This window comes from Biomphalaria glabrata, chromosome 14, assembly GCF_947242115.1.
Source record: "Biomphalaria glabrata chromosome 14, xgBioGlab47.1, whole genome shotgun sequence".
NCBI classification, from domain to species: Eukaryota; Metazoa; Mollusca; class Gastropoda; family Planorbidae; genus Biomphalaria; species Biomphalaria glabrata.
The window spans coordinates 32705713-32720193 of record NC_074724.1 but is presented as its reverse complement, the minus strand read 5'-3'; the positions used below and the strand labels follow the sequence as shown (position 1 = coordinate 32720193).

The following is a 14481-nucleotide window of genomic DNA, read 5'->3' as shown; positions in this document are numbered from 1 at the left end:
AATCATTTCCTTTTCTTTAATGATTGTCAATTCATAATCACAAAGCATATTTTTTTTCCAAATTAGAATTTTAAAATTTGAAGAGAGTAGTTGAAAAAATGAAGCACATATTCATCAAGTTGTCCACCGTTTTCATCCAGTAATTTTTTTCAAACAAAATAACACAGCATATAAAAACAATTCGTAGCACATGACAATACAAAATATTTGTTAAGATGAAACTTACTTTAGATTCTAGTGCCCTAAAGCGACATTTCTTTGCTTCTTTTTGAGCTAGTAGCTATATCTAAATATTTCGACACAACGGCAGACAAAGAGCGAGAGATAGAAACAAAGAGAAATGGGGAGGACATTTCAAAGTAAGAAATGGAGTAGATTTTGAAATGCTAAGGCATTCTTTGCAGGATTAAATCAATAAAATGTGTTCAGAGAATATTGCTTGTTGAAAAAAAAGACTATTTCGACTGTGCCTCTATTTAGTGAAAAAATGATTGTAGTTTAAAAGGTTGAACCATCTCATTTTATAACGTTTGTTCTGTGTTAAAATTGTATGTTACTTAACTCTTTCTCTCCTATTTGACGATACCATTGTTGATGTGACCCCATTATAATAATTTTTGTTTTTATAAACATTAATTTGTGTTATATATAATAAAGAGCAAGCATTCCCCTTCAATTCTATACCAAATAAAATAGTTTCTGGTAAAGAAGTAATAGAAGTAATAGAAGTTTAATCATAACAGGAAAGTAAGCCATAAACGAACAAAAAGGAATAATTCCATCGGATCATAGTGAATAATTACGGAGAGAAAGAGTTAATAAAACTCGCGGAAAACATTTGAAGTAATCTACATCATCTACACTACTCTCAACTAGACTAGATCTAACAATCACCTAACAATGTGAGGGTTTAACTTTGATTTCAAACTACAATCACAGCAAACTAACTTAAAGCTATTTTTTTTTTTTGTTTGTAATGTTATTAAAATTGTCATTGTAACTGACAGGAGACACTATCCCATCGCTATGTTAACATTGAAGTATTTCACAGCAACGAATCGATGTTTCTACTTATAAACAAGATGTTAGATAAGAACAAAATAGATTGCATATATATATATATCGAGAATCGATATAGTAAAGTAAAAACATTTATTTTGCATGCTTATATCAATAACCATTATATTGAATACCAAAGGTACATATGTAACTAACTGACGTTAATCTTATTATAGACAGATAAATAGTTAGTACTCTACACTCAGACTTTGTGGTTTATAGGGCAGACGATGTAACCGTCATCTGTTTCTATGGCCTCCGGTTTACGAAAGTGTCATTTGGCAAGCCCTACGACCAACCCCATTTATTTTTCCCCAACTAATGTCAGGTAGCCATTAGAGTTAGGTGGACTCAGAGGCGTCCAAAAAGATTCCGACTAAAAAAATCCCATTGTTGGCCAGGATTCGAACCCCCAGAGCACCGGTTCGGAAGCCAAGCGCTTTCCCGCTCAGCCACCGCGACAGAAGTGTCACCGTACAACTCGTTTTAATTTTACTTCATGTCCTGGAGCTAACGTTTAGTGAAGCAGAAAGAAAGGCAATAACTTGAAAAAGGTTTTTCAAATTTACTTTATTGATAAAGTAGAAAAACATTCAAAGGGTCTATGAGTGAAACAGAAATGCCATTTTAATTTTGTTTCGTAACATAAAAAATGTTGGACGGAAGGGCCTTTCCACTTTGGGATATGCCTTCAAGATGACTTTCAATCGCGTGGGAATTACGTCACACTATATTTTTAATTCTTACGGCCTCCAAGCGGTTTTAATGTTTAAAATCTAAACATTTAATGCATAAGGAAGGCCGCATAATTCCATGAAAAGAAACAAAATGAAACATCATTTCATTACATGCGACATTTCTAGAATTTACTAGTTCACTTGAAAGTCGTTAACGACGACATCGTCTCCATTAGAAGAATGATCTTGACGTTTGGGATTTCCCTGCTGGAAATAAATAAAATGTATTAAAGTTCAATTTATCATTGACTTTTCATTTATGGCACAACATTTGAGCCCATAAAATAAATACATTTGTCGTATGCGAGTATTCACTATAATAGTGACGAATATGATCTTTTTTCAAATTAGTTTTAAATTACTGTTGAGAGATATAGAGTTCAACATTGAAAGAGAAGACAAATGACTTTATGTATCGCACTGCTTAGTTAACATGCTTTCATAGATCGGACAGTAATTGTTATGTGGTTCCCTTTATTTGATACGATTTGTTAAATTATTCATTTGTTCAAAAGTTTAATTGTATCTGTAATTAAAGAAAATATAAGGAATCAGCGAAATGACAAAGGTATTATGATACACGCTGCATAACGTCTAGCAAAGAGATTGTGAAAACAAAAAATATTTTTAATTCAAATTGTAGTATCTTTTTAAATCACGTCTTTATGCGTCGACCATTATTGGTTGCTAGCGTTCGGTTATGGTCTTTTGGACAATGCTTTTGTTGTGTAAGGCCTGAGCTTAAGACTAAAATAACTAAATAGTATAGAGGTAGATTTCTAGTTTGTTGTGGTATTCCAGCATGCGACTGCTTTGCTACTGATCAATTTGCAGGTAGTTTTATTTTTTAATTAATTTATTCAATAAATTATTTATCTCTATTTTATCTTTTTGGTCGCTTTATCAATCCTTTTAGTTTCTTGCTTCATGGATAGAGAGACCATTGTTTCTCCGTAAGGCCTTTGTCAGGAGCTCATATTAATTACAAAACATGTTTATTGCCCAGGACTTAATAAATTGACAAACAAGAGACAATCTAGAAATTAAAACAAAAAAATAGTTTAACACTGAAGAAAAGAAATAAATTCATCATGTTCTCCACCTTTTCCTTGATGTACAATTGTACAAATAGAAAAGGAAGTTATATATTTCCTCTCGCTGCAGTACATTTGTTCTTTGTCTCAACATTTAGAGCTTTGTTTCTTCTTTACGAAGATGTACCTGCCAATCATCTTCCATGAGAGACAGAAAGAAAGAAATGGAGAGTGATTGAGAAAACAAAAGAGGTCGAATAGAGTATGAATATAAAGCAGTGGTTTCATATATAACAATGCATCAGAATAACTTTAAAAATGATTTTGAAATACTTTACTTTAATATACATTTTATAATTCATTACATTTGATTTACATTTGAAAGTAATATTTTAGTGACCGCAATTGTGACCATTTCTTCAACGTTTTGCCATTTGTAGGCAAAAACTGAAACGTGAAATGCATGCATTAAAGAATCATTAATGTAACACTATTGATTCTCAATCTTTTGGCGTTAAACTAACACGTTCATTTTATCTATGGTAACGAACGACTTTGTGGGCGGGGTTCAAACCCTGGACGATTGATACTTTCGATCGACAGTCCAGAGCGCAAACTCCCGCAAACCACATGACCAGGAAGACATCGGGATGCGAGTTATTGTCGTATAAGTCTTATAAGATTTTCATCCTAAGTAAATTATTTTGTTTTTCTGTCTATCTTGTGAGTGTTATCTTTTCAGCTTTATGGTTGTTAGTCACTCAGATTTCTTTCATAGTTGCGTCCCTTCTATGTACTCAGCGATTACGTTTAGTGAGTCTTTTTCCTCCATACCAACCTTTACGTAATGAAACATTGTATATACATTTTTGAACTTAAAAAAGAACAGCTTATGCTTCAAAATATGCAAGACATAATTAATGCATACGAGTTAAATATATTTAACAATAAACTCGTAATGATTTCAACATTAGGTGGAACAGAATGAAAGTAAGAGAAGCAAATTTGACTAAAGCTATTTTTTAGATAACATTGCACTTTAGTGTCTACCAATGATCAAGACTTCATTTACATCTAGTCTTAGAATTAAGTTAGTTGCATGTATTTAGATTTAAAAAGAGCATATGCATGTTATCAAATCTAATTACACTAATTATTTAAAATCATTAGCTGCAGGCGTACAAGGGAGCGCAATTCAGCCCCATAATAGATGTTCCTCGTCTTCGACCTTTTTGCGATTGGCGACTTCATGAGGCACCATAAATTATATGGTATAGGCTCTTCCTTAAAGACTAATGCATTACTTTAGTTGAAAGCATGTTCATTAGTAGTTAAACACTGGTAGACCGGCTTTAAAGCAAGTATGAGGTTTAAAACAAGACTAAATATATTGCAACGTCAGGGCTTGGGCAGGGCAAGACTCCGGCGCTTGGAAGATTTTAAAATGTTTACGTTACATACAACGCTGGAAGACTAGAAATTATGGGATGTTGCTTCCATTAAAATCAAGAGAAAAACAAAAGCTTTTCAGAATTAGTATTGCTCAGTTTCACAGGAGATACCGTTTTAGCAACGTGCCTGCATGCAGCTAATGACGTCACATAGATACATTTTTAAAAACTAAACCGTCTTCCCATGATGCCAAGTTTGACATAAGGAAATATAAAAAAATTTAGTATAATTATAATGATTTTGAGCAAAACATTTCAGTTCAACCTTCATGCATATCGGGATTGTATTTGGTGGATAAGTTGGTGCTTAGTACATCAGGGTTGTCTTCGGTGCACACTTTGGTGATTAGTACATCAGGGTTGTCTTCGGTGCACACTTTGGTGATTAGTACATCAGGGTTGTCTTCGGTGCACACTTTGGTGACTAGTACATCAGGGTTGTCTTCGGTGCACACTTTAGTGATTAGTACGTCGGGGTTGTCTTCGGTGCACACTTTGGTGATTAGTACATCAGGGTTGTCTTCGGTGCTCACTTTGGTGATTAGTACGTCGGGGTTGTCTTCGGTGCACACTTTGGTGATTAGTACATCGGGGCTGTATTTTGTGCACACGTTGGTGCTTAGTCCATCGGGGCTGTATTTGGTGCATAAGTTATGGTTTAATGCATCGGGGTTGTCTTCGGTGCACACTTTGGTGCTTAGTACATCTGAGTTGTATTTTGTGCACACATTGGTGTTTAGTACATCGGGGCTGTATTTGGTGCATAAGTTATGGTTTAATGAGTCGGGGTTGTATTCGGTATGCTAATGGAATAAGATGAGGGAGAAAGAGAGAGAGAGAAAAAGAGTGTGAGAGTGAAATAGAGAGAGAGAAAGAGAATGAAAGAGAAATACAAAAAAGACATTTAAAAATAGGTTGAATGGAGTACATTTAAAGATGGGCTTTCAAAAAAAAACAATCCATGAGAATAACTTTTTAAAAGTTAATTTTCTTAATCTATGGTCCATGAAAAAGATAGTGAAAATATTTTTACGAGGTAAAGAATAGCAATCGAAAAATGTGTTAGATTCACATGAAGCGCTTGGCCTCTAGGCCGGGGATCCAGGGTTGGAATCCTGGTGAAGACCTTTTTTTAAACAAATTTCGGGATCTTTGGGCGTCTCTGAGTCCAACCACCTCTAATGGGTACCTGACATTATTTTGGAAAATGTAAAGGCGGTTGGTCATTGTGCTGGCAACATGACACCCTCGTTAGCCGAAAGCCACAGAAACAAATACTTTCTACATCATCTGCCTTTGATAGAAAGCAAATAACTATGTTTGATTTATCGTAAAGACAGGAGTGATTCCCCTTACGAAGTTTATATAAGATCATGTAGACCGTGTTTAGTTGCAATTTGCTCCTGAGTTACCAGCTTGACCAATGGACCGGTGTTGTAAACTGTATATAGGTTTTTTACGTTAGTTGTTGGTCGTTTGTCTTGGGGTAGTCGGGAAAAGTGTGCCCTGCTCTGGAGATCTTTGACTTCGCAAACCCAGTCGCAACCTATATATTTTCCCGCATTTCTTGGAGACATAGACGATGTTCACTGGCGGTCTATTTCAGTTGTCTTTCCCTTGTCTTCAATAAAGGATTTACTTTGAGTCTCAAATGTTTGCCCCGCAGCTTTTGTGAGAGCTCTCCAGCTGTCTCTCTCAGAAGCTACTATCAGCTACTTTCATCCGAAATGGCGTCTATGTTGATCATTACAGCGCTTACAGGGGCGCCTCTGTTACGCCGTCCTCCTCTTAGCTCTCTAAAGAAGAACGTCTTTGGCATGCTATCGTCTCCCATGCTGCTGCATGTATCTATATATTTATAAATAAATCTATAATTTGCGAAGGTGTTGACACACTGAATATCATAGAGGCTCATTGATCAATAAAGTTCTAGTAGATTTTCGTTCTCCCGGTACGCTGATCTGCCTCAACGTGGCACTCGGGTGGAAACCATCACAGAGGACGTGATGAGGCTAAATGAATAGCAAAACAAAACTCTTGTGGGAGTGTCTAAAGGAATGCGAAAGCTTTCCCATTGCAGGGTGCGGAGTTGAAAAAGAGCTTCCACGTCCCTGTCGATAATCCACGCGCCGTTCCTCAAGAGACCGTTACATTAATGTTGAGTCCTGCACGTTTTACTTGGTAAAACATAGGGAAATGGCGGGGGTTTCCGGTGTGCACGGCCTTCGACCATGTATTATAGTCCATGCTCCCAAGTGCCAGATAAATCGGAAATAGCAATGTCTTACATAGGCATTGACTTGGACCTCTTCCAGACAGAGCTGTTTGTTCAAGCAGGCATTCACGCCTTGAGTTCAGAGAGCCTTCGGAGCAACTCTTTTGACAGTCCCACGGTTCTCGTTCTTTGTTTAAATGATTTTGTTTTCAATAAACAAATACGCTAAAACTAGGTAGTATAAGCATTTTATTTTTTTTTTACTTGATTATCTCCCTTTCGTATTATTTTTACCCCCTTCCCTAAGTGTTCAGTGTGGATGTTTCTCTATACCCACATATACATTGTTCTGAAAGAGACTCAATAATTTTTTTTTACTGAAAAGTATATGCATATTAACATATACCAAATGTTTTCAAGACAAATCTTGAATAAGAGAATAAATATTAAACAATGAACAAGTGTTGCTACTATTTCACGGATTTTAGAAGCGTGGGAAGTGTGGTCGAAAGGCCAAGTGCGCTTGAACTTGGCTTGGCTTGGCTACCTAGAAGGGGGCTCGAGTTGTGTTTACTGAGCGCCTAATGGTAGCACGGAAAACCAACTCCTATATACCCCCTCCCCCCCCCCACCTGTCCACAAATGAGATTGGACCAAAGCGCTCTGAGCATGCTATAAGCATGAAAGTAGCGCTATATAAAAGCTATAATTTTAGCATGAGGTCAAGTGAAGAAATAGAAACAACGCTGTGCGTCCCATGATCTCAAACAAAAGAGAGATGTCTTTATTTGGGACAAAAACAAAACTGATCCATTTATACAAGAGCATTACTTTTAATGTTTAGTTGGTTTTAGAAGTGTACAATTGTAATATAATAACAGTTTAGATCGATACCACACGGAAAAGAAGGAATGTCGTTAGGCTTTCTTGGTTTCCATTGCCTCTCAATGAGGCAGCTGTTGCGTCATTGTAATTTTTTTGTCTGTAGATTTATCATCAGAATTACCAATCAATTTTATCGGCATATTTCATAACAACATTGCATATCTCGCACTGTTGAATTGGTTCTGAGGAAATGGACGTTCTTTACAATTCAATTCTGTTCATTATTGCCTTAGGACTAAGAGAAAAGTGAACCTGTCTTCCAAGTCATTATTTTCACTTCTCTTTAATCAGAAGTCAGTTTCACGAGAGCAAGCAAGTCAGATGAACGCGTTTTTAAGATTTAAAACCACTCCACGTGCAGAGAAACCAACCACCCTCCATCATGGTCAGCTCTAATGCACTTTTTTATTCGGGGATTAACTCGTGCGTTGCTAGGTCTAGAGGTCAACCCTCACGTGAGGACTATGACCATGACCTCCCCCTAACCCCCAAGCCTCCAAATCATAATTTCCCGCTGCATATTAAACCACATCTTGGGGATTTTTTTTATATAAAAACTGAATGAAAAAAATGAAACGAGAAACTCAAGAATGTTTCAGAATGTAAATTGAGCCCTTAGATATAAATATTGGAATCTTTGTTTTTCTGTTACAAAGTCTGTAGGAGAGACTAGACTGGGCAGTACAAGGATGAGAGATAGAAAATAGAGACAGAACAAGAACATGTTGTGACAGAACAAGAACATGTTGGGACAGAACAAGAACATGTTGGGACAGAACAAGAACATGTTGGGACAGAACAAGAACATGTTGAGACAGAACAAGAACATGTTGGGACAGAACAAGAACATGTTGGGACAGAACAAGAACATGTTGAGACAGAACAAGAACATGTTGGGACAGAACAAGAACATGTTTAGACAGAACAAGAACATGTTGAGACAGAACAAGAACATGTTGAGACAGAACAAGAACATGTTGGGACAGAACAAGAACATGTTGAGACAGAACAAGAACATGTTGGGACAGAACAAGAACATGTTGAGACAGAACAAGAACATGTTGAGACAGAACAAGAACATGTTGAGACAGAACAAGAACATGTTGAGACAGAACAAGAACATGTTGAGACAGAACAAGAACATGTTGAGACAGAACAAGAACATGTTGAGACAAAACAAGAACATGTTGAGACAGAACAAGAACATGTTGAGACAGAACAAGAACATGTTGAGACAGAACAAGAACATGTTGAGACAGAACAAGAACATGTTGAGACAGAACAAGAACATGTTGAGACAGAACAAGAACATGTTGAGACAGAACAAGAACATGTTGAGACAGAACAAGAACATGTTGAGACAGAACAAGAACATGTTGGGACAGAACAAGAACATGTTGTGACAGAACAAGAACATGTTGGGACAGAACAAGAACATGTTGGGACAGAGTACGATGTTCCTCTGGGCTATTGCTACCAGTCATTGCAAGTCGAGATTGTGAAATGGTATGAACTTCGCCAAGTGCACAAAAAAAAACAAAAACGAAGCTGCATCAGTCAAGAGAAAGAAGAAAGCTGCCCTGCCAGCAAGCCCTATGACAAATACATACACATGCATGAACTGTGTCAAACTCTGCCGCTCCAGAATGGGCTTGTTCAGTCACACAAGATTCTGCCCCGTCTCAAGACGAAACCAAAACCAGTGACTCATCTGGGCGCATCCATAGTCTTCCGATACATGAGGAGCCATATCATATTAATTGAACTCTGAACTATTCATTGATAAACATCTAAGAAGCGATAAGTCTCTCTCAATTGTAAATAATGTAGTAGGCATGGATGAAATATGAATATTTTATTCTATATTTCAACAATTTTCAAATTTTGACAACAAGGACTTATTGCTTGTCAATTTAGACAAATCATTTTTACCTAAATAGGCCGCAGTAACATCTCCTATGTACACTCTTGTTTGTCACAGGCAGTCGTTACGTGTTCTTCATAAATAGTTCAGGTGTGAATGAGAACACACCTTAATCTTCACAATGGAGTGTCAGAAATTGGTTTGCGCCGAGACCACAGACGGTGGCCTGTCTAAATCTTTTTTTGGCGAGAATCACTTTATGTGATACAACGCGTCATGTAATATAACAATGAATAATCTTTTCGTGTTGTAAAATTTAATTCATCTTAATTTACTTAATTTGAAAGTAATTTTTTCGTGACAAAAATGGTGCCCACTTTTTACATGTTTTGTGATTAGTAAACAGAAGAACGTTTCGAAAACTTTTAGACAGCGTATTTGATTTTACATTTCTATAAAGAAATTACAATCCAAAATGGTTAGTGTCAAAAATTGCTTGAATGATCAGCAGCTAGTGCTGGTTGTAAATTAGTCAAACAATCTCATAGTCATCTCTTACAGATCATCTTAATCCTCTGATAAGATTAAGCAAGTAACTTCTTTAGTGTAGATCTTTTGGATGGAAATTTTTAAAGAACTTGAAATTTCGCTTGCAAGTTCTAATTAGGGTTCTTATTGTTGGTTAAGATAAAATAAGATTTATTTTGTTCTATATACCAAGACTTTGTTAATATTCCTTGACAACCTGTTAGTTTAAGCAAGTGATCATTATGGACTTGCTAAGTTTTTTTTTTAGGTTAGATTTTAGATACGTATTCTCAAGTGTTCATGGTGGAATATCCTTTAATCCCACATTTACACAGTTCCAGTGAGACATTTGAAGCAAATCTTTGAACCGAATGCAAATAAACAGACATGTACACGTATTGTAAATGCATGCAAGACAAATATAGTATAAGAGAAAAAAACATTTAACAAACTTTTTAATGTTAAATGAGGCAGACTCAGTTTTTTAAACAAAGAAGCAGCTGAATTGTAAAGTTGTTCGTTCGTTACCTCCGCCAGCGCCACCTTGCGGTATCATTCTCAGTTTAGATCTAGTCCTATTGGGAAGACTAGAATTAGACCTAAGGTCACTTAAAATAATATAGATGTATCGCTCCAGGCTTGAATAACAACGCACAATAAGTCACTTAATGAAGAATGTTAATTGTTAAAAGTCGGTTTAAGTGATGTAAAATAAACGCGATGAATGAATTTATGAGATATAACATTTTTTGTTATAGAACACTTTATGTGACATCATATGTAGTCCGCCCATCTTAGTTCAATAACAGGGCTTTGCACTGGGGTTTTGTGCCTCTTCATGTGGTAGGTGACACAAATTAGGCTACAGTAACCATTTCTCATTACTCTCGCAACATTCATCAATATTTTTTTCCATGTGCTCAGTTTTGCGCTAGGTGTGAACGTGACCACACCATTGACTCACCAAGTAAGGATGTGGAATAGATATGTTCTGAGACCCCAGATGGTGCCTCATGTAAACCATTTTACCGAGGATCACTTTATGGGATATAATAAAGTATGTAAATTTTTTTAGTGCTATAAATTAGACCACATGTTCGGCTGCACACTGGGCAGGTTATTCCAGCTGGAGCTAGTGTCATTGGTCTTGCTTTTCTTCTATGGCGTTTTTCTTCTGTCAGCGCTGTTCTCTTGTCCTCAGAATTTAGACCTTTTTTTTAAATTATTGCAATTGTTTTGATAGTCTGGCTGTTAAATTGTAATGAATTAAAATGAACGTTATTGGAGTCAAACAAAACTTAAAGAGATATTATCAAATCTTTCGTTATTAATATTGCTGCCAAAGGCGCAATATTTTGCATAATTGTTATTCTTCATATGTAGGAAATAACAAAGATGTATCGACTTTAAGGCTGATAAGTTTTCCTGGTACGTTACATAGTAATCATTGTTGTATCGAAACTAAGTTGATAAATATACTTTACTTAACATTAATACTTTATAACTCGAATTTCGTTTTATGATTCTCTTTTCTCGTTTGGTCTATTACAATGTGTTTATCTCTAGGACATAGACCTCCAACAAGATTACTTCAGGCGCCTGGGTTCTGGGCGAGTCTCTCCAACAGTCCCACGTCTTGCCCATCTGCTTAGCATCCGCTTCCAGATAGCGGCGCCATGTATTCCAGGGCCATGTATTTCATTGGGGGGCTCCAGGTTAGGGGCTTGCCTTGTTATGTTGGATGCAGGCTTGCGAAGGGTGTGAACTATCCATGTCCAGCGTTCTCTAAAGGATCTCTACTTCAATGGGCTACAAAGAAAAAAGCAGCAGCCCATTACATTACGTGTTAAAGTACTACGTGTTACATGGGAACTAATAACTCGTGCATTGGTAGGTCTAGCAGTCAAACCTCACTTCAGGACCATGACCATGACCACCACCACACCAGCTGCCCCTGCACATCGTATATAAATATAGGGATTTAAAAAAAAGAAGAGGCGGAACTGAAACGAGAAACTCAAGAATGATTCTTAGGAGAGAAAATAGAGATAGAATTAGATAAAATAGAATTAGATAATATATAGAGAGAATTAGATAAAATAGAGATAAAATTATATAAAGTAGTGATAGAATTATATATAATAGAGATATAATTAGATAAAATTGTGAACGAATTAGATAAAATATTGATAAAATTAGATTAAATAAAAAACATTAAAAGACAGAGATATTCCTGGTCACTGCCATCAGTATTTGCTTTGAGCTTTTCAATAGAGTACTTTGTATACATATATTTACATCTCTAAATGTGCAGCAGGAGTTCAACTATACACATTTTAATCTTTTGGTAAAAATGAATTAAATAAAAACTGGTTATATATTATTCCAAACCATTTCATATCATATGGAAAAGGCATGACTAGACTGTTAATTTAGGCAAGTAATTCTTGCCCAATTAGGCTACAGTAACCATATCTTCTTACTCTAAAATCTACCATCAATATATGTTTCCACGTGCTCACTATTACTCCGGGTGTGAAAGGGGCCACACCATTGACTCACCAAGTAAGGATGTGGAATAGACATGTTCTGAGACCCCAGAGGGTGCCTCATGTAAACCGTTATACCGAGGATCACTTTATGTGATATAATAAAATAGTGCTATAAATTTTATTCAATAAATTTAAATTCCTTACATATTTTGTTATTTGTCCGCAAACAGCGGAATATTTGAAAACAATTAGATCACAAATTTGATCATATTGTAATCTGTGTTTGTCCAGTTGACCTGCATCGTAATGTTAATACACCATAATGTTAACATTATGATGAAGACTACGAAATTTAAAAAAAATATTAGAAAGGCTTTCATTATGTCACTGGTAATTAATGACGCAGACTATGAACACATTGATTTTACGTTTTTAGTGAAGATTTCATCAATAACAATGCTATTGAGTTTTCCAGGAGATATTCTTTGGTAACATTAGTTATGCCCACATTATCGTACCGACTGTAACTACAATACCAAAGAAAAAAGTTAAGTTCGTATGCAACGTAATTTGTACGTAATATTCTTATGCTTGTTTTACCAAATGAGGTCAAGAGGATGATAGCCAAAAGCAAATAACTAGGATAAACAAGATTATAAAGAGAGTTTGTGTTTTTATTACACAAACTCATCGGCAGACCCCATTGGATGTGTTGAAATTGAACACAGACTTAGCCATTTTTTTTTATAGATTGCAAAACATTTGGGCCTTAATAGGCATAATTTGAATCACATATGCTGTAAACTCGGCAACTGTGTTTAGGCTCTACAACTAGATTCATGTTTAAAAAAAAAGACTGTCCATTGCAGAAACAGGTTAAAAAACCTTCAGGCATATAACAAAATTTACAAATTGATTCTGGGCACAATATTGACAAGAACTGATTGTAAAGTAATTTTATTCCCATAGCAACAATGAACAAATAATTACTTTTACTTAGAGTGGTAAGTTTTCTAAAAGCAGAGATTGAAAGTTTAATCGATTTCCCAACATTTCTCAGAACACTATAACATTCATAAAATATAACTTTTTTTGTGATATAACTATTTTGTGATATAACTATTTTGTGATATAACTATTTTGTGATATAACTATTTTGTGGTATAACTTTTGTGATATAACTATTTTGTGATATAACTATTTTTGTTTTGTGATTAGATTTGTGGAAAAAATGTCCATAGACATTAAAGAACTTTATCAGAAAAAAATGTTTAGCGACAAGTGTCTTGAATTCTTTTTGTGTCTCAAAAATCAGAAAAAGGTCATTGCTTAAAACCACTTTGACCATATAATTTAAATTAATTTTACTAATACTATTTTTTTTTACTTTTGTAAATTTATAAATATCAATTACTATTTCCTTCTTTTTTAAATACAATAAATTTATAAATATCTTCAATGCTGAATTAGACTGGAATATTGTATTGTAACAATGTTACATACGCCATTATGCTGGCTGTAGGTAGGGAAGGGCTCAGTACTATAAAAAGTGTTATTATTGTATTAATCATTATTTACATTATTCTCTATTGCATTGCGTTATAAGGGGATTAACTCGTGTATTAATAAGTCGAGTTTAAAGCTGACGTGAAGGATTCTATCAAGATCCACCGATTCTCTGAAGCGTATCTTACACGCCGCTTATAAAGCCCATGTTGTTGTTGTTTTTTAAATATAAAAGTTGGACAAAAGGCTGAAACAAGAAACTCAAAGAAAGAAACTCAGAAGAGAATATAAAGGTGGAATAAGAGAAGGTTGAGACAGAATAAGAGTTGACCTGGGCTATAAAGTCAGTCTTTGTTTTCTGTTTGTCAACTGATTTTGTTATGTTGGTACATATAAAACCCATCAAACTAAACACTGAATTGTTTACTATAAAGAAGCACTAGGACTCTAGCAACTTGCACCCAAAAGTATATAAGGATGAAATGTAAATATTTTGTCAATGTTCAAAAACATCTAATACTGTTTCATAATTTAGGCAAGCATCATCACTTAAACAGGCCACTGTGAGTACTGTTTGGTGTATTTTTTTAACTAACTTTTTTTTTTTTCAGAATCATATTTCTGTTCTATTTTAAGAATATGCTGAAAGAAATGCATTACTGGTTACTGTCTTATGCATCTAAAAGGCATCTTTCCATTATGTTCATAAC

General features: G+C 35.3%; 1 protein-coding gene across 1 annotated transcript; it reads left to right on the top strand.

Moving 5' to 3' along the window:
• Window positions 1-8124: 8124 nt before the first annotated feature.
• Window positions 8125-8784, top strand: LOC129922730 (M protein, serotype 6-like). The gene has a single exon (XM_056009675.1). The coding sequence runs from the start codon at window positions 8125-8127 to the stop codon at window positions 8782-8784; it is 660 nt and encodes a 219-aa protein (XP_055865650.1).
• Window positions 8785-14481: the final 5697 nt, after the last annotated feature.